Here is a 19615-nt window from a genome sequence, read left to right on the forward strand (position 1 = left end):
TCTTTGAAATTTGTAAAATCCACGACCATTTGAGAACAAGGATAAAAATGCATCAGAGCAGAACATCTCTGATAATAGGGACAAACACCGATGCACAACTACTTTCCTCTTTACATTAAAACCCAAAATGCTTAGAAGAGGAAGTTATTTCAAATTAGGGGAAGCTTAATTTAGTAAACAGGTGACACCTGAGGATAGCCTAAACCTGAAATAATATATGCATTATTTCTTACTACACATGATCACTAAATCAATGTGTAAAATTCCTAAACATGTATTTTGATTGTGATTGGTGTGACAGCTCCAGAGGTTTGGTCTCCCATTGTGCACAGCTTTGTACAAGATACATACAGAGATGTCGTTTTTGTCAGAGCATAAGTTCCTGACGAAAACAGATTTTAAATGTAAGCGTGGCCATGACCATTTAAGGCCTTGAAAGTTAAAATAATGTTATAATAAACATGAAATCCAACAGATAGCTAGTGAAGAAGTTTTGAAACTGGAGATATCTAATCATATTTTCTTGACCTTGTTAGAAACTGTACAGCACTGTTTTGAATATACTGCAGGCCCTGCAGGAGCATACTAGAAACCCTCGAAAACAGAGTCTTTATGAGATAAAAGCATAAATAAGGCATTAAACAAACTGGGTCTGAAACAGAACATGTTTCAGAGATTTCAGAAAAATACACTAATTCAGATTTTTAAAGGTCAGTTACCACAAAAAGAGGTTAGGGATAATAAACATAAGAAATAAGTGCATATACAGTATACCTTGTCGCTAGGTTGGAAGTGTGCTGTAAAATGAATTTCCCCAAAAGGGACAATATAGCATGAATTGAATTGAATATTCACGCAGCAGTAATTTAATTTTGAGGAAATTATAACAGAATTCTTAGAACAAACAATACCAACAATGCCTAACCTTTGTTTAAGGTAATAGCAAAACATCCATCCATTCATTTCATAACCACTTTATCCAGTTCAGGGTTGCATGGGAGCCAGAGTCTATCACGGTAAGCAAGGGGGACAAGGCAGGATACACCCTGGATGGGACACCACACACCACACAAGGCACACTTAGGACCAATAGTCCCAGAAGCCAATTAAACTACTGGCATTTTTTCTGGACTCTGGGTGGAAACCAGGGGACCCAGAGGAACTCCATGCGAAGATGGGAAGAACATACAAACTCTACTGAGACTGAATCTGGGGCCCCAGCATTGTAAGGCAATAATGCTGACTGACCACTGCACCACCGTGCTGCCCAATTTAATTTATGTTACAGCATAATAAAATATGCTGTTAATGCTGGGCCACAATTTGGAAAATACAAACTTGTCTTTATTCTTCCAATGTAGAAAGTGCTTTATAGCTTACCTCCATCCGACACTGCCAGTGTCTGCAAAATGAAAAGAGTGGAGCAATTAGTCAAATACAAGTAGATTCTCTATGAACATAAAAACCCAGAACTATATCCAAATTCTGAAACTGTGATGAATAGTACAGAGAGTAACTTCAAAAACATTCTTCTTAATCTAAATCAGAAAGGACTGTAATAGCAGTGGAATACTGAATAATTTTAAATAACCTGAGGAACTTGACTTCATCTCATATTTAATGACTTTAGACACATATAAAACTTGACTTTTTACATAGAATGCAGTAAAAAACATATGTTCAAGTTTGTCCTACTGTATGTTTTACAGAGAGACAACACAGGTTCCAGTGTTTGGGCATCAGACTGTACAAAGGTGTTTAAAACAATATTACCATGGCAACACAATATGAAATTACAGACATTGTTTATATAGTGCTTTTCAAGGTGCAAGGCATTTCACACAAAGTTCAAATGCAGACACAGTTACATAAAAATATGCAGTGTATATTAAAAGATTAAATTATCAGATTATGAAGATAAAAAGTACATTAAACACTTGCAAATGTTAAAAAATGCATAACCCGATAAAATTCTTAAAAGAGCTATAAAAAGCCATAGAAAATCAGAAAGTTAGCAATAAAAAGGAGCTACATAAAAGAACCAGAGCCAGAGAACTCTATAAATCCAGAGACCCTACAAAAAAAAAACTTCTCTTTTCCCCCTAAAGTGTTCTTTTAGTTTTCAGTGGCAGAATCCTCTCCATTTGATTCTCCATGGGTTCCATCTCATTGTCCTCAGGTTCACATGACTTTTTCTGAGGGGGAAGTAAGGTTGCTAGGAGATGTGATTGTGGCTGCGGCGGCAACGGGTCATATGACCTATTTGTCAACAGGGTGGTAATAAAACGTTTGCAATAAATACGAAAAGAAAACATCTTTAATTAAGAACTTGCTTGTTTCTGACACAGGCCTCTTGGTTTGTCTCATTTTCTGCATCAGCCTGTATAATAAACTCCAGGGTGCGAATGGCAGTTCAGCTTACGCTATGAAGTTGTTTCGTAGCTCCTCAAAACAACAGCAACTTGAACAAAAAATCAAATCAAAATTTTGACCCCAGTATAAAAAGATAAGGAGTTGCCAGGAGAGACCAGTTACACATTATAACAGTTGCCTTACACAACCGTAGAGAAAAAGCTACCTCTAGGACACTATTCACGAGGTAGGGCAGCCCTGGGGGCTATTTACCTCCAGAAAAAAAATGTGTGTGAATAACCCCTCTTGGTGCACACAGACTAAACTAAAGCACACTGATTGTGATAGCCAAGACAGCTATGAGAATGACTTTGGTGCCATTCCACTTAATGCATTTAGCACTGGATAAAGAGAGCTAAGTTGTTTATTTTTCATTGTTGGCACTATTTTTTGAATGATAAAACATTTATAGTTAGACTCAGAACTTAAAATAGAGTCAAGAATAATGCCCAGATTTCTCACGTCATGTGTCATTAAGTGTCCTTTGGCATTAAGTGACACCAGCGACTATTTCACAAGTCCAGTTGTTGTTGACAACATACAATCAGGTTTTCCGACTCCTCAGAATTTAGTTCTAAAATTGCAGCTGCTTGACCAATATTATAGAGGACCTCAAGTAGAAATGGTTGGAGGAGAGTACAACAAAAGAGGATGGGTGAAGAGGGTATACAGTATGTGGGATGGGGAATGGTAATTCTTATATCTCTACAGTATTCTACAACTGCATTTTATTGTTTTAAGGAAAATAAAACAAACATTATTTTTCTCAAAATAATGGTTATAAAAATTGATAACAACAATCCACTTCAAGTGAGGCCGAAGTAATGGTAATGTCAATAGGTTTCACAGATATGTGTAACTACTGTATGTGTCATTGACACAAAAGGGAAATTTAACATCACATTTGTAAATGATATAATCTACAGGGTACATGTACTGTAGAAGGAGAATAAAACTGGACCAAGAATAGACACCTGAGGGACACAAGAAGTAATAAAAAAAACTTTTTGGAAAATAGATTCACCCATCACTTACAGTATGACAGTCAATTATTAAAAATGTTTATACTGTATAATAATTTTAACTAGGAAGTACAACATGTTCTTTGAAACTCAGGACAAGTAAGCAGAATTATCAATTTGTAAACATTCATAGAAGAAGATAGTGGTGTTGCACAGCTAAAAAGCTAAACATACAGTATACAAACTCTAAAAAGTTACTTGATGGTTTCATAGTGTACAAATTCTGGGTATTGCAATTGTTAGTACCATGCTCAAGTCCCCAGGTGCATAGATAGTGTGAAAAAGCATGTTTTTTCATAACATCAACATTTCAAATTCTACACACACATATACACATGAATTATACAGACATAGATATAAACACCTTCAACTAAGTACATGTATGAGAGGAGCTCATTACAGTCTCCTGTGACCTCCTGTAATTTACTTAATAATCCCTATTTGTACTACAATCAAACATGCTTTAGAGAAAAACAAGTTGTGTCTAAAGTGAACAGAAGCAGTTTTGTACAAGCTTTGAGAAGACCATGCATTCACGATAACAGTAACCAGAATCAAATATTATCAAATCCTTTCATTTCTCTTGTGCTGTTCTGTCACTGTATTTCTCTGTGTCTTAACAGATATTAATTAAAAAAAAACACAAGTGACAGGTTTTATTTCTAGTGTTACTGTCATTGCATGCATTTCACTTCCTCTTGGCTAAATTAGCAGAGAAATGGGTTATTTGTTTCAGTGAAGATTTGTGTTGTATAAAATGGATGCTGGGTGGCATGTTGGCTAGTGGTTAGCATCACTGCCGTGCTGCACTGAGACCCTGGGTTCAACTCCTGGGGTGCTCTCTGTGATGAGTTTGTGTATTCTCCCTGTGTTTGTGTGGGGTTCCTGCAGATGATCTGGTTTACTCCCACAGTCCAAAGACATGCTGATAGGTTTATTAGCTTCAGGGTGTAGGTGTGACCCTGGTGTGAATATGTGCACGTTTGTGCCTGTGTGTTTGTCCTGCAATGAGCTGGTGTCCCATCAGCGTTTCCCTGGCTAGACTGCAGGACACTGTAACTCTGAACTGGATAAGCAGTTATTGAAAGTGATGATGTGGTGAAGGTTAATGTGGACTGTGTAAACAAGAAGCAAATAGACAGAGCAGAGAAACAAAAAGTTTGTCTGCTGTCTGTAAACTTGACAGTATTATGGCTGCCTGTTGAAAGGTCATTTCTAACTGAAGAATTTAGCTGTGTCCTTCACAACTTTCTTCAAAAGAAATACTGTACCAATGCCTTAATCTTCAAAGAAGTTTTGATGGTTAAAAAATGTAAAACTTATAAAAGCATTAATGCAATTGTTCCTAGTTTTGGCTATCAAGTAGTTCTTGTGTTCAACATACAGTAAGCTGCTACACCAAATCATTATTTGGTATACTGTATATGTTATTGCATTGTCTCAAGGTAACTACTGTAAGTGCAGTCATACAACAAAGGAAAATATCAAAATATCTTTTTCTAGATTGCAATGAAGCAAGACTGTTTTCAAACAGGATATGGGTGTGTTTTGTGCTGTGTTTGCTTTTTAATCAGCTCATATTTGTAAAAAAAACAACTAACCCCAAACCTCTGCAAATCTCCACACTAAGTTTATATTGCACTATTTAAAGTGATCACATCTCTCCTTATCTAAAATACTTACAATAGCATTCACTGCTTAAGGTTTTAAAAAAAAGTGAGAAAGCTTTCTAACAACTTGGTGAAATCACACGGGTCAGCCTGCTCTACCAGTGTGTGAATTGCGTAAAGTACCGTACAGAATATCACAACCACGATTGCAAATTTTCTGTTATAATTTTAAAGAAATAAAGATCACGAATAACAACTGTTTTAATTTAAATGAATCAATTAACTGATTGTTTTAGCAAATGGCTTTCACTTTGCCTCTCACTGAAGGAAAATCATGTCTGTAGGCAATAAAATGCCTAGAAAAACAGGAAGCTAGAAATCTTCCTTATATTTCTGCATTGTGTCTTGCAAAAGCAAAAACAAGTTTATCTCAAAAGGAAAAGAAGATGTTTAGGAGTTCCACCCTGGTCTTAAAATTAGTGTGCTTGACAAAGGCATAGAAAAAACCTTAATGGCGGTCGAAGAATTGATTGAATATCAACAGCATGTGCAAAAATTCTAAAACGAAACCTCTAAGGCTTGACGCATATTCTGTAGGTGTGGAAGTGGTAATGTGAAACTCGGAAAGGAAATAATGTTACATCCTTTCAAAGGTAATAGCATGTTACTTTAACATTTTTTAAATACTTTTTTGGATGGGATAAGGTTTAAAACTAAATAAATAAACTAAAAGGATAGCACTATGCAAAGGATATCATTATGCAAACAAACTGTCACCCTGAAAAAAATCTAACTTTGTTTTGTCTTTTTTTATGCTGCAGTAGTTCAAGGCCATCCTTTTTACTATTCAGTTTCTAAGAACTATTTTTTTCAATAGCATTTGGCGATAGCAGCATATTGTCATACTCAAAAAGATGCACAAAAAACATTATATTGTTTCAAATGTTGCCAATGTTGCCAAGGACATTGAAGGCAACTCCTAGGGTTTGGATTAACATGATAATCGTATCTTAAAGGTTAGAGGCATTACGCATGCCTGTTGTGCCTCCTTCAGGGATAGGATTAACATGTTCATTAACACACATAAAGTATGGTATATGGTATACAAATGTGCTGAAAACATCCTAAACATGCACAAGGACAAAGCCAGATGTCTTGTCGTTCCTTCATAACAATTAACTCTTTGTTTTACCGATCAAAACAGTCATGAATTTCCCTTTTTGCCATAAGGAAAACAAATCTGTGCAGTTATTAAATGTCTGTTAATCATTAATGTCTGCTTTTCACAATTTATATTGGTACGGGAAGACATGGAATAGTATGTTTCATGGAGATCAACCTCTTTATTCTATCCGAACAGTGTAAATCTTTTCTTTCTAAAAGAGCCTTCCATTCAGGTAGGTAATGTTGAAATTGTAGTTATTGCAAAAATATTACTGAGAAATACTGCATCATCACTCTCTGTTATCAGAAATCTGTGATAATGAACCACTAAGTTATGTACCCAGCTCCAAATATAAAATTGAGTATATGGCCCATTAAATTAGGCTAGATACTTCAGAAAAGTAACCATACCTCATAACAATGTAGTACATACAGCACAATCGAATTTTAGGCTGACTAGAAAAGAATCGTGGCTGGGAAAGAAAGCATTGTCAGCCAAGCATAAAGATCAAACATGATAATAGGATCCACATCTACAATATTGACAAAAAAATATTAGGAAATCAGACCACCAAAAGGTTCATTGTCTTTGAATGCCATTTTAAAAAATGTTGAAGTTATTAATTTTCTCTTCTTGTAACTATTAAAGAAAAGGCTAGAAAATGCTGTTCACTTCAAATGGGATTAATAAAACAATGTAAAAAGATGGAATAATCCTCGGTGGTTAATTACCTGCTTCTGTTGCATTAGTGCAAGTCACATTTTACTGGCTTGGTAAGCTAGTGGGAACTAACAAGTTGAGCTAGTTATAAATATTCTGTAATTTTTATTACAGTTAAAAGCCCCTCAGTTTAATTAAAGAGCCGTTAATATTTTACTAGCAGCCTAACTGCCATTTCTCTGTTTCCCCTGCTAGAGCATCATTGATCTAGTACATTTCATGGAGCTTAATTACTTGTACTGTCTTATGAACAAGAAAAAACATGATAATAATTATACATATTAACAGATATTACTGTTTAATATTAAAAACAACCAGAATAACAGAATAACAGAATAAAATTTCAATTTATACCACACACTGTAGCTTTATAAAACACTACCTTTAATACACAAAGGTATGCCTAAGTATGCCTAAGAAAAGGTAAGAAAAGGCAGGGAATGTACTGTAGTACACGACTCATATTGCACATGCAATATTTAGAATGGTATATATAGTCAACTTAAAACACACAGAGAACATTCCATGTGTTTCAGAGAGTAAAGCTCTCATTCAGAGTCCTGTAGTTCAGATATCACTGTATCCTGTCTGAGCATGTCAAGAAATGACATACCAGGCCATCCTTGTCTTGCCACACCACAGTGATCTCTGTTTTAAGTGAAAGATATTCTATTCCTCCAATTGACGATAATTCTGCTGGGTATACACTGGGTCTGGCACTGTGGGGACATGGCTGACAGTGCCTGTTTTTACTTCTGTGGCTATGCAAGTGAGCTCATCAAGAGCTGGCAATACCAGATGAGAAATTCTTGCTTTCAAATTCAGTCCGAACATTTAGATTATGGTAAACTTCAGAGAAAAGGATATGAAAACTGTGGAGAATTGCAAGATGAGCAGGAGGGCTACACTGAAGAAACTCTGTCCAAAACATTCTCCTAGCCTCTGACAGACATACAGTATGTGAGAGAGATGAATGTTGTCAGTTTGGAAAGTTGAACATTCTACTTTCATTACAGCATAGCAAGCAAATGCAGGTATTTTGTTAAGCCAAAAGAGCCCTGCCCTACAGCTTTTCCATCTTAAGTGGGTGCAACTGCACTAGTCATGGCCTCCCCTATAGGGGCATCCCAAAACTATAATAATAAACCTGACAACTCATTTCTACACCAATACCCAGCCCACTGTCTGCTCAAATATAATACAGTGCAGAGCCGTTTCCATTACAGGATCCAGCAGAAAAAAAAACTGAAAAATAAGTCTATAGAATTCAACATCTAAAGCTTTGTAAAAACCTTCTCACTTCAGAGATGTTCCAACCATCCTTTCATTATCTGAAAGGTGAGTATTCCTGCTCAGTATTGAGGCAACTCCTGAGATCATCCCAGAACTAAAGGGGAGACGGTAGAACCACATCCTGAATGAGACTTTTTTTCCATCTCAGGGCACACAAACAATTGAGATGAAAACTGGAGGAGACACTAATTATCCTAACCAGGAATCTCACACAATCCCCAAAAATATTCCACAAACACAGCAAGCACTTGTAAAATCCTCACAGAAGCTACCCCAATGTGGTATCAAACCAAGTATCTGAAAAACGGAAACACAACAGCAGCAGAAGTGAACACACCCCAGAACTGTACAGTTAACTGCAAAATTCTAAGAAACCACAAAGAAAACATAATCTGAATTGTTCTTATTTTGATACAATAAACCACATAATAATTAAAATAATTTAATTTTATAATTAATTTTAAATGTGGACTATATTGATAGCTGATTAGATTTCAACAGATTACATGGTGTAGCAATTCTTCATCTGAAAGTGTTTTTAAGAACAAACAACTAAACACCGGCCATCAGTAAAGGTGTAGCAAACCGGATTAACAATGTATTATTGCTAATGTTTTATCTGTAATATAATTTTGAAATATACAGTATGTTGCATATATTTTAAAGATTTGCTATGCTATGTGCATTATTTGCCCACAACTAGAATGAGCTACCCATGTCATATTGGAAACCCATTCCATCAGGTGTCAGATGTTAGCCAAGACTGTGTCTGGTTAGTCTTTGGATGGGGCACAAGTGAGGAAACTCACTGCTGGATTGCTGGACCACATGGTGCCCTGAAGTCTCATAATCATGAACTCTCAGAAACCTCATGGTTAAGCACTTGCAAACCAGATAAACAAAATCATAGAATAAAATGTATATCTGAGTTTTCATACATCAAGGATGCTGTACTCCTGGAACTCCTGCAGTCCAGAATCCTGGTTTTCAGGTATTTTCCAAGAACCAACAATTAAGAGCTAAAGAAAACACATAATTTGACTTTTCAACCAGATAATTAGTTAAATTGTGTAATTACGTTCTGAGGTGAATGAAAACATGAGGACTTACTAATCCTCAAGGACTGGAAACCACCATCATTGCAGCATTTCTCATGATTGTGTTGTACAAGTATTTACAATTAAAGATGTCATACAAATGTTTGCAATTTTATTTAAAACCAGCATCATTTTTTTAAACCAACAGGGTCTTTACTCCTACAATGATCATCATTGATAACCCAAGCTCTGGGTTCCTTAAAGGTAACCCAAGCTCTGTGTAGTCCATCTAATGTGTATTCGTACTATAAACATTGTAAAAGGAACCTATTCACAGCATTAGGTATACCTAATATTAATCTACATTGATTGCACTGTGACAACACAGCACATACACCTACGTATTATATAAAAATACCTTTATTATACAATTATTTTTAACAAATAAGCCAGAACAATGCCAAATATAATTTCCGTTGAAGTCTTCATTGAGATGATTGAATCTAAACTTTATTTATCTTACCAATGTGAATTAAATACATCTTTTCTGTTTTTTTTTTTACTTTAATATATCTGAATATCTGTATAAAAACAATTGATCCTCAAAACTCACCAAGTGTCCATTTGGAATTCCAAGTTGTTTCATTTTCTTTGACATATCCAAAGTTTAGAACATCAGTCGAATCCGAAATCCCAAACAAGAAAGATGGGTGTGCAAGAAGTGTGTAGAATGTGCTTCTTTTTTTTAAGCAGACACTCATTTGACATCCTTATTTTACAGTCACTAACATTTCCTGTTGCCACAGGAAGTTTTACCATAGCAACAGGCCGCAAAAGGGAAGTGCGGTTTAAGTGAGCTTTTTTTTAAAGTTTTTCTCTTTTTTTTCCTTAAAGGTCTTTTTTCTGAAGAGCGGTCATGAAAAGGGCTCAATTGGTTGTTGTCCATGCTATGTTAAAGTGAAAAAAAACATTACTTCCTGTGCTTCTTTTTCTATTCCATTTTAGGTACACTACCCCATTTATTAAACAATTGGTGCACACATAACTTTTAACCTCCAACATATATTCAAACTACATCATCCAGTCAAGGGGGCAACTAAACCTCTGAATGCAGCTATTGTCTATGAATTATGCGAAATATTCCAATTTGATGGTCTAGAAAGTCTAAGAACTGTCTGTGATATGGTCTAATGAAAGACATTTTACAATCTAGTATATATTGTTAATCCTGGCATTTTAAAACCCCATATTACATCAGTCATGCAAAGTAACAGATTTAATTATTAATCAGATAATTAAAACTACTAATCAAACAAGGTTCTTTGCGGGGAATACTTACAATCATCTAAACAATTTGTCTCAGAACCCACTTCCTCAAAGATGAAAACATGACAAGGTTGCATGTTTGAGCGAAGTCGTGCCTTAATGATGTGATACCAAATCATATACTGATAAGTGCAATGTAAGACAATGTGTGAAAATGTCCTGTTCTGTTGATATTTGAGAATGTGTTTGGGATCTTTGAATAGGTTAAATTCTCACATTTGTGTGACCATTTATCATTGCAAAGGCTTTCTTCTTCTTACTTCTGACTATACTGCTTTGCTCTTCATTAGTCACTGCCAGAACAACTGTAAGAAGCCACTATGTAAGTGCTTGACCAATAAGACAGAAGACTGATTTACAATTTGATCTATGGCCTGGCATTCTAATTTGTGGAATGTATTTTGGAAACAGCTTTTGGGCCCTTTATAATCCATTTCACACTGATGTACAGTACAATTCTTAACAAGACTACAATTCATTTATTTACTGTCCTAAAACACCATCACTAAAGATATAAAGCTGTTAAAATACCAAGCACACTTTCTGCATTTCTACATTTCTAAAATGATCTTACTCCTCCTCTGAGTTGAAAAGGCAAAGATCAGTTCAATCCTTCAGTTTAAACTAAGAAAAAACAATGACCAGTGAATATCACAGGATATTTCAAATGGACACTTCTAGTTTAAGGTTAAGTGTCAAATTGTCAGGTGTTCATCTTGAAACCTTAAAGCATATGAATGTGACAGAGTTTCCCCTCCCAAATAAAGAGGATGCTACAATCCCACTTTAATTTAGTGCTTTGAGCACTAGCCAATTAAATTAAAACAGATAATGTGTAAAACAGTAATGGTTATCACTTTACAGTATAGTGTTATATACTGTTTTCTATTATGGGTCTGAAATTGCACACTTACTTTTGTGTAATTCAAGGGACGATTAATGATGAATGTGTTGTATCGCCCAAACTTCCTTCGCAGAGAAGCTCGTGGAGTGAAGGAGCTGAATCCCTTTGACAGCTCGTGGAACATTATCATCCTCTGTGGAGCACAAAAGCAATGTACAGTGAGTTCTGCAAACACATTCAACTTGTCAACTAGAAACAATGTGAAGCTACCAACATGCAGTGCATATCTAGTCACTCAAGGCTGACCAGTGCCTGATAATCTGGATTCTACATTACTATTTTACACCCACTTTCTCTTAACCCTTTCATGCATTAATTGATTACAGAAAGATGTAAAAAAATCTATTTTGAAAACGCAATAGTTGCTTTATAATTTGAAAAAGAACAATGGGTTTATTCCATGCTGAAAAGAGAAAAAGAAAACACAACGTTTTGGCTGTGGAGCCTTCTTCAGGTGTGAGAAAGACAGGGCAGTAAGCAAAAGTAATGTAGCAGGATAACAAAAGCTGGGAGAGAGAAGGTGCAGGAGGCGGGAGCAGGTGACAGACAGATTGGTCAATCAGGTACGTGAAGTCAGGATAGATGAAGAGAGGTGTGAAATGAAACCTACAATGAATAGAGAGAATTTAGAAGAAAATTAGTCTGTCATTGAGATAAGGGGAAAGTTGTGATCCTAGCTGCAAAATAATTTTAGTTTCTGTGGTCTTTCTGTTGTTGGAGTTAGGAAAACCAGCTTTGAGAACACAGACGGAGAGATTAGTGTGATCATGGCCGTCAGAGGGGAAATGAGAAACAATGGGCTTGGAGAAATCTTTAATCTTCAACTTGTTCTCTGAAGCGGTCTCCTAGTCTCCTTCCTGTTTCCCCAATGTAAATGGATGGGCATTTACTGCAAGAGATACAGTAAATAAGGTAGTTGGAGGTACAATATGTCATCTGAGTGATCCAGAATTGTCCTGAGGAGCCTTGGATGAGTGTGGTGTTAGATGTGTACTTGCAGGTGATACAGCGAGCTCTTTTGCAAGGGAAAGTGCCTGGTGTGGATGGTTGCTGAGGGCGGTCAAGGGAGCTGTAAACAAGAAGGTTGCGCAGATTAGGTGGTCGGCAATATGAGATGATGGGGTGGTCTGAAAAGAGGTCCACATTGGAGGGATCATCCTGTAGGATGGAAAAGTTGTCGTTAATAGAACTGGGGATAGAAAGTTTGTTGGGGTGGTGGGGAAGCACCAAAGGAATGTGGTTGTTACAGCGAGAGTTCCTGCTCGAGTTGATGGTCCAAGAGGTGTTTTTGGCTTTGGCAAGAGCCCTGTCAATAATACTGCTAGGGTATCCTCTGTTGATGAAAAAAGAGTACATTTTGAGGGCTTGGTTCTGGAAATCAATGGTGTCGCTGCAGAGTCATCGTAGCTGAAGGAACTGTGAAAAAGGGAGAGTTTTTAATGTGTTTGGGGTGAAATGAGCTATACAGGAGCCGTAGAAATTCCTTAGCCTCTTTATTGTTGTTGTTGGAAAGGATAATCTGTTTTTTGAGGGAGAAAATGGTAGAAAGCATTAGTTTCCTAGAAAATTGTTGTAGAAGTCTCTAAATGTGTTACTCTGGGTGGTATCAGAGTCAACAGAAAAAGTATTACATTTTAGGCGAAATCCTTTAGGAATGATATTAAGTCGAAGACATCTGTAAAGGAATAGAAAGTGGATAGAAAGCCTGGTCTTGGAACAGATCGCTGTGAAGAGACGGAATGCTGGTATAGTATGAGAGGGGGGAAAGTGAAGAGAAGGAATGATGAAGAGATATAGAAAAAGATTTAGAGAAATGCATAGTGGGTCACAGCAGATGTAGGTTGAAGTAGTTCAGGTGGGTAGCTGCATCAGAAGCTGCGTCAGTAAATACCTATTTACTTTTTATACCACTGTGCTACAAAGCAAGACATCATTGATTTCTCATATTGCATATTCTCATAACTCACTATTTTGAATTATCAAGCGACATTAGAGCAATAAACACCATTTGCCATAAACTGGAATTTATATGAGCAGGATAGACATCACATATTTGTCCAGTTGTTTGTCTGGGTTTCATTACATTCTGATAATGGGTAGGTGAATGGACTAAAGGATCAATGAAGTGAAGGTACAGTATAGTGAGGAAATAACATATGTAAAGTAGTCCATGTCTTATGGCTAGCCATAATTACCTGTTTCTTGCCCAATGACAATAAACAAATGGAATTTCATATTGCCATTGTGGCTTAATGTCGACTTGAGGTGTCATAACTAATTAATAAGTTGATAATAATATATATTTCATGAAAATGAAGTAAAAAATGAAATACTAATTCTAAACTTGCCTATGACAGTATGTGATGCCTAATAGACAGCAAACAAGAAACAAAACAAAGCCACTTTTACAGGCATTTGAAAGATAGGTGAAAAACCTTGTTAACATTGAAACTATTACTACTTGAGGAGTGAAAAAGAAGTATGATTGCACATTTCTGCTCATAAAACTATATCCTCAGAGAGCCTTATAAATATGTCAGATTTATCACTTTTCAATAAATGTATCTCAGAGCAACTATTACTAGTGAGTGACTTCATCCTGCAGGTTCTAGGTCACATTATCTCTAAAATGATGATAAACTGGTTCTTGTTTGTCTTTTGTGCTTACAGTGTGGCTGCTTATTATGAAGTTCTTATTTAATTTGCTGTAATGAATAACATGCCATATAAATATCAAATGCTATCAACTTCCCACATCATCTGTGTATGAAAAATGGAATTCAATAGCCTTCATTTCTCAGCTATCTGTGATGTGCTAATCATCCTACAACATTGAGCAGACAAAGCTGGTATCCCTGCTTTGTGTGAAGAGTACAGCAATGAGACAACTATGTATTCCTAAACAAAGTAACTTCAGGGAATCCCTCTTTGAGACTGTTTGGATAACTCCTTAAATATTCTCTGTCTATATTTTTGTTTATATGGTAAAAATAAATCTGAAACACATTATTTCACCTCAGTTTTTATTTACAATTAACCTACTACCACTATACAAAGATATCAGGTTTTCATTGATATAAACATGCAATGGGTACCTTTTGCTGTAGAAATTGTTATATAAATACATCTTAATTTGATTATAATCGTTATCAGCTGTTGATTACCATTATTTAATTTTCCCTCAAAAATAAACCCATAACCAAACAAACTGCAGCTGGTTCTTGAATATTTTTTTCTTGAGATATTAGTATACTTTTTCAAGAATAATTTATGTCCTTGACTTTCAATCCAGAATAATCAAGGCAACTCTTCCAGACATTAAGGCTATTTGTGCACATCGTTTCACAAAGGACGTTAAGGACAAATCAAATGTTTAATGTTTGCATAAGGCTGTTACCTTGGTAACCACTTTTCTCCCATGTCAAGCCCCTGGTGTTGACTATGTTGCATCCTTGTGTCTATCTGTGCAATGCAGGAAACTGATCCAAGTTTTTTTTCCTCCTCAATTGACATTATTAATTCATATTCACATTTATATTGCAGCACCACTGATAGTCATTACTATTCATTTACTGTATTTGTCAAACATTCTTGGAAACTTATTCAAGTGGATTTAAATATCTTACGTTTACTAAATTCTGTTCAGTGAGGTGGTGCCCACTCCAAAGAATTCATTGGTTTCTAATTATGAACTGTTAAATGTGAACGTCCCTCACATGTTAATTTCAAAGCTATGACTGCTGAAATGAAACAAATATATTTACAGTATCTTGTTTTGGTGGATCTTCTGTAATTGGCATGTTTGAGTGCTTCCCACAGGTGCAATCTGTGTGACAGACCTATTTTTGGTAGAACTGGATTGATGGTAGTGACCTCAGCCAAGATATTGTAATATGTTATATGCTGTAAGACTATGTTGATTTAGAATGACAGTTTTCATGGGAAATCTGCTATATTACAATAGCTTAAACAATTTACTGAATATCAAACAATATGCAGTTCAAAGGGTTTTGCTTTAAAACATTTACGGAGAAACCAAAGATACTAAGACAGTTAAAAAGAAAAAAAAACTAATGTAATAATTCACTCGTTCTTTCAGAAATTCAAAGAGGCACCTCAATGCCAATACATTAGACACAATTAAACCCACATAATACTTTCAGTATTCACAGCATTTTGTCCACTTTGTAGCCTATTTAATAATCAGAAACCACCATACCCGATGAATGACACGTAAAGGATACCCCCACACTACCTGTAGCCACAGATTAATATAGATAATAGATAATTTTATGAACTAATCAGTGAAGGGCAAGGCATATAAATGTAATGTAAATTACATGCAGTAATAAGGTAAAGTAATAAATGTAAGTAAAATATCCATGCACCTATAAAGAGGTAAATTAATGAGATGTCCTGACTGATATTTAAATTGTTGGGTTTCAAGCTTCCAAATAATACATTTCCTTCTCGCCAGCAGTTATATCACCCTGCAGCTCTTAACTGGCTACCCACTGAAGCTAAGCAGGGTTGATCCTTGTCAGTACCTGGATGGCAGACCTTCTGGGAAGCTATGGTTGTCTTTGGGATGAGACGTTAAACCAAGGTCCTGTCTCTCAGTGGTCATTAAAGATCCCCGGGCATTCCTCCATAAGAGTAGGGAGTAATCTTGGTGTCCGGGCCAAATTTCCCCCTCGGTTTTTACCGTGGCCTCCAAATTGTCCCCATGTATGATTGGCTCTCACTTGCCCTGCGGTGGACTGGCACCCCGTCCAGGTGTACCCTGCCTTGAGCTTGTTGCTTCCCGGGTAGGCTCCGGCTTCCCGCGACACAGTATGGTATAAAGCGGTTTGGCAAATGACATGACATGATATTTCCTTGTGAACAGGGGTATTAGGTTTTATTTAATTGTACTATCAAACATGCTATCATTTTATAGAATAAAATCCATAAATACAGGAATAAAGGACACACTCACAATTAACCTCTACATCTAATAAAATGATACAAATTATATAACACTCCACCTATCTAAAGCTATACTAAATAAAATATCTGTGTGCTGACTAGGTAATGCATGAATCACTGTCACTTTGAGCCTCCTTCAAATTCTCTGTTTCATTTCTCTGTTATTTAAAAAAAAGTGCTCCTCTGCTGTCTTCCAAATTGGTCAGGGATTAAGCTAACTGAACCATAGACTAAATCACTTAGAAGAAAGAAAGTGCTGTATGTATCTCCACATTGCAACACATGAACCATTAAAAACTCAACAGACATCTTAAAAAGTATTCAAGCTGTGTTGATTTAATATCATACTTGGGCATCACTCGTGAACAGCTTAAGAGGTGTATTTCTCATGTAATGAATGTGTGATTCAAAAATACTCTGTAAAAAGTATTAATTGAATGAATGAATTTTTCACGTAAACTGAAATTTATTTTGTTGTATTGGAACAGTACGCAACAGTATCACAAATGCAGCAGCAAAAGAAAAACTATTATTTGAAGGGAAAAATAAAAGATATAAGGCATCTTATAATGAGGTGCATTTTTGTCTGGGGCTAATTATCAGGACTTTTTTGGGACCTAATATCAGCACCTAATTTGAGTGTAAATGATGCTTGCATTGAGCATCTGATGGATAAGAAGCTACTGTAAATGCTGAAAAGCATGTGTGAACTTTTCATTTTATTACACTGTTTTATTTAACAGACACTAAGCCACTGAGAGGCCTATAATTTAGTACTTTAAGCTTATCCTGCAAAACAAGGAAGGAAATACCAAAGGGACAAGGACAGCCCACTGCATTTGATTTCAAAAGCCTTCTTGCTGCAAGCAAAAGGCTTTTATTACTTGTTTCATTGTTTGTAGGCTCTAGCGTACACCATTGTCAACCACACATGTTCACACGGAAAGATAACCAGCTCTGCCCTAAAATGACACACATATACAGTATATATACAAACAAGTGAATGAAATAGAGGTACAAAGATACCTTCTCCTTGGATTCACAAAGCATCTTTGGAGGTGGACGATGTCAGGTCTGGGAAGAAGAGTGACCATCTGGGGTGTGTGCTTCAGGGCTGTGCCTGTCTGTGGTGAAAGGTAGCATTAAGCAAATAAAGGAAAAGGTGACGTTGGTGCAGGATCCAGGGAATAGTGATGGGTGATCAAAGAGCAAACACATTAGGCTAATAAATCTCAGACCTCCTGAAAATAAAAGCAATTGGATTAGCAAACATTGCCCACAGAGCCTGGAAACCACAGAGGGAGTCTTTCATCAGCATTTACAGAGCAGATGGGCGAACAAATGCAGGCTTTATAAACCTATTTTGCTTCAGGACCTGTTTCTTTCTTTGTCTTTAGGTGATTTTAAAACATAAACTGATCTGTACATGAATCTCTGCTGGAATATAGTCTCCTAAATGAAGGATTTTGCATATTCTTATTTGTTGCCAGTTGTAAGAAAATATTTGATCCATATCTTTATACAAGAATATTGCAAAATGGCATTCTTAAAACAAGAAATGTGCTAAAACATTTTTAAGCATTTAAGAATGTAGTGTGGTGGCATATCAAAATGTTTGGTGTAAACACAACGGATTTTCTGTCTGTTTTGTAAGGAGAATTACAGCGGATATATAGTCTACCTGTATACAAAACTCTGAAATGGTCTTCATTACACAGTATGTGATATCTGACAGGTGTTTGCTCAGTCTTCAATCTTGTCTAAATGTTTTTAAATTTCCCTTTCAGCTTCTACTTTGTTTTTTAATACTGCTATTTTGGCAATATTTGTCAACGTATCTGGTTTAATATGTATGTCAAATTCTAGAACCATCCTGATCCTTTGTATATACTGTATTACAAAAAATAATGTTCCTAATACAGATCCCTGTAGTACTCTGCTAATTACATCACCACAAACTGCGTTTGCCCCATAGCCATACTCTAATTTTTATCCATTAAACAGTTCTTTATCCAAATATATGCGTTTCCTTGAATACCTACAGTACTACCAGCAGTCTATAATGTAAAATGGAAACCATACACAAAATAAATATAATAATTATTTTTAATTTACTGTGATTTTATCAAAAGAGGAAAACCACAAATATGAGTAAAACATTTAAGTAAAATTTGGGTAAGAAAGTTTATTTTTCTATTTTCTTTTCTATTTTTAAGTTATTTAAGTTATTTAACTTTAAATGACCTAAAGGGTACCATGGTAAATCTACAAAAAAGGAAGTATGCAGACTCAAAAGCATTATATAGCCACATTGAACCATGTTGGTTAAATACAGGAAATTTAATCAATGCATATATAGTTCATAATGCATCTCTTCTATCAGCAGTTGCCCTGATCTCTGAGATAAGTGTGTGCTGAGAGCATACACCATTTTAGAAAGAGATAAATTTTAAAAAGAAACTGTTAGGAACTTATATCACTGTTTTTGTTACTTTATTACTTTATTGCATTCTATGTGTTACAATAGCTGTGACATTCACTAACAGTTTTATTTCTTCTTCTTACTTACACTTATCTTGAGAATATCTCAACTTGGTTTATTTCATTGTTGGTTATTAATTTTAACTGGAGTAATTTTCTGACATATTAATACTTAATGAGTTTTTATTTTTATGAAAACAATTACTTATTTTTCAAATTTGGTAATAATGTTGTGTTATACAAGCTTAGAGAGAGAGATTTTGTAAGATGATGTGAGTGAAGTGTACTACAATTTATTCATGCTTTGTGTTTGAGTAATTATCAACAAAAAGAATAGCAAACAAAAATATTAATATTAATAACAAAGAAAGTAATCATAGCCTTTCCAGTGGACGGCTAGTGGACGGTTATCTGAAATAAACACATTAAAGGAACAAAATTACATCAGGAACAGGAACTGCTTCAAATTAAAAAGGTATCATATTGAAAAAGGAACTGCAACAAAGCTGATAAAAAATTCTGCAGTCTCCCTTCAGTATCTACAGCACTGTTTCCTTTCCATCTTTTTCAAATATCTGAGTTTTTTCTCTAGATCCTGATTGCATTCTAAATCATACTGTATAGTAAAAGCGATTTAACAACTCACACACAAAAAAAACCTCACACACAACAATTCT

At 35.6% G+C, this 19615-nt stretch overlaps 1 protein-coding gene across 3 annotated transcripts in view; it reads right to left on the reverse strand.

The window, feature by feature from the left end:
• The window catches only part of rgs14b (regulator of G protein signaling 14b), a 28165-nt gene extending 10591 nt beyond the window's left edge, over window positions 1–17574 (reverse strand). Inside the window, exons 1-3 of one of the 3 annotated variants that reach the window (XM_088604313.1) lie at window positions 17484–17574; window positions 11500–11622; window positions 1381–1402 (exon numbers count right to left, since the gene is read on the reverse strand). In XM_088604313.1, coding sequence (XP_088460439.1) covers window positions 1381–1402; window positions 11500–11622; window positions 17484–17507 — 169 coding nt within the window. In that variant the 5' untranslated portion in view covers window positions 17508–17574. Of the gene's footprint in view, window positions 1–1380; window positions 1403–9872; window positions 10031–11499; window positions 11623–17483 lie in introns of those variants that run through there. The other 2 variants (XM_088604314.1, XM_088604315.1) reach the window with 2 other exon arrangements.
• Window positions 17575–19615: the final 2041 nt, after the last annotated feature.

This window comes from Lepisosteus platostomus, chromosome 13 (genome assembly GCF_059453375.1).
Source record: "Lepisosteus platostomus isolate fLepPlt1 chromosome 13, fLepPlt1.hap1, whole genome shotgun sequence".
Classification (NCBI taxonomy): Eukaryota; Metazoa; Chordata; class Actinopteri; order Semionotiformes; family Lepisosteidae; genus Lepisosteus; species Lepisosteus platostomus.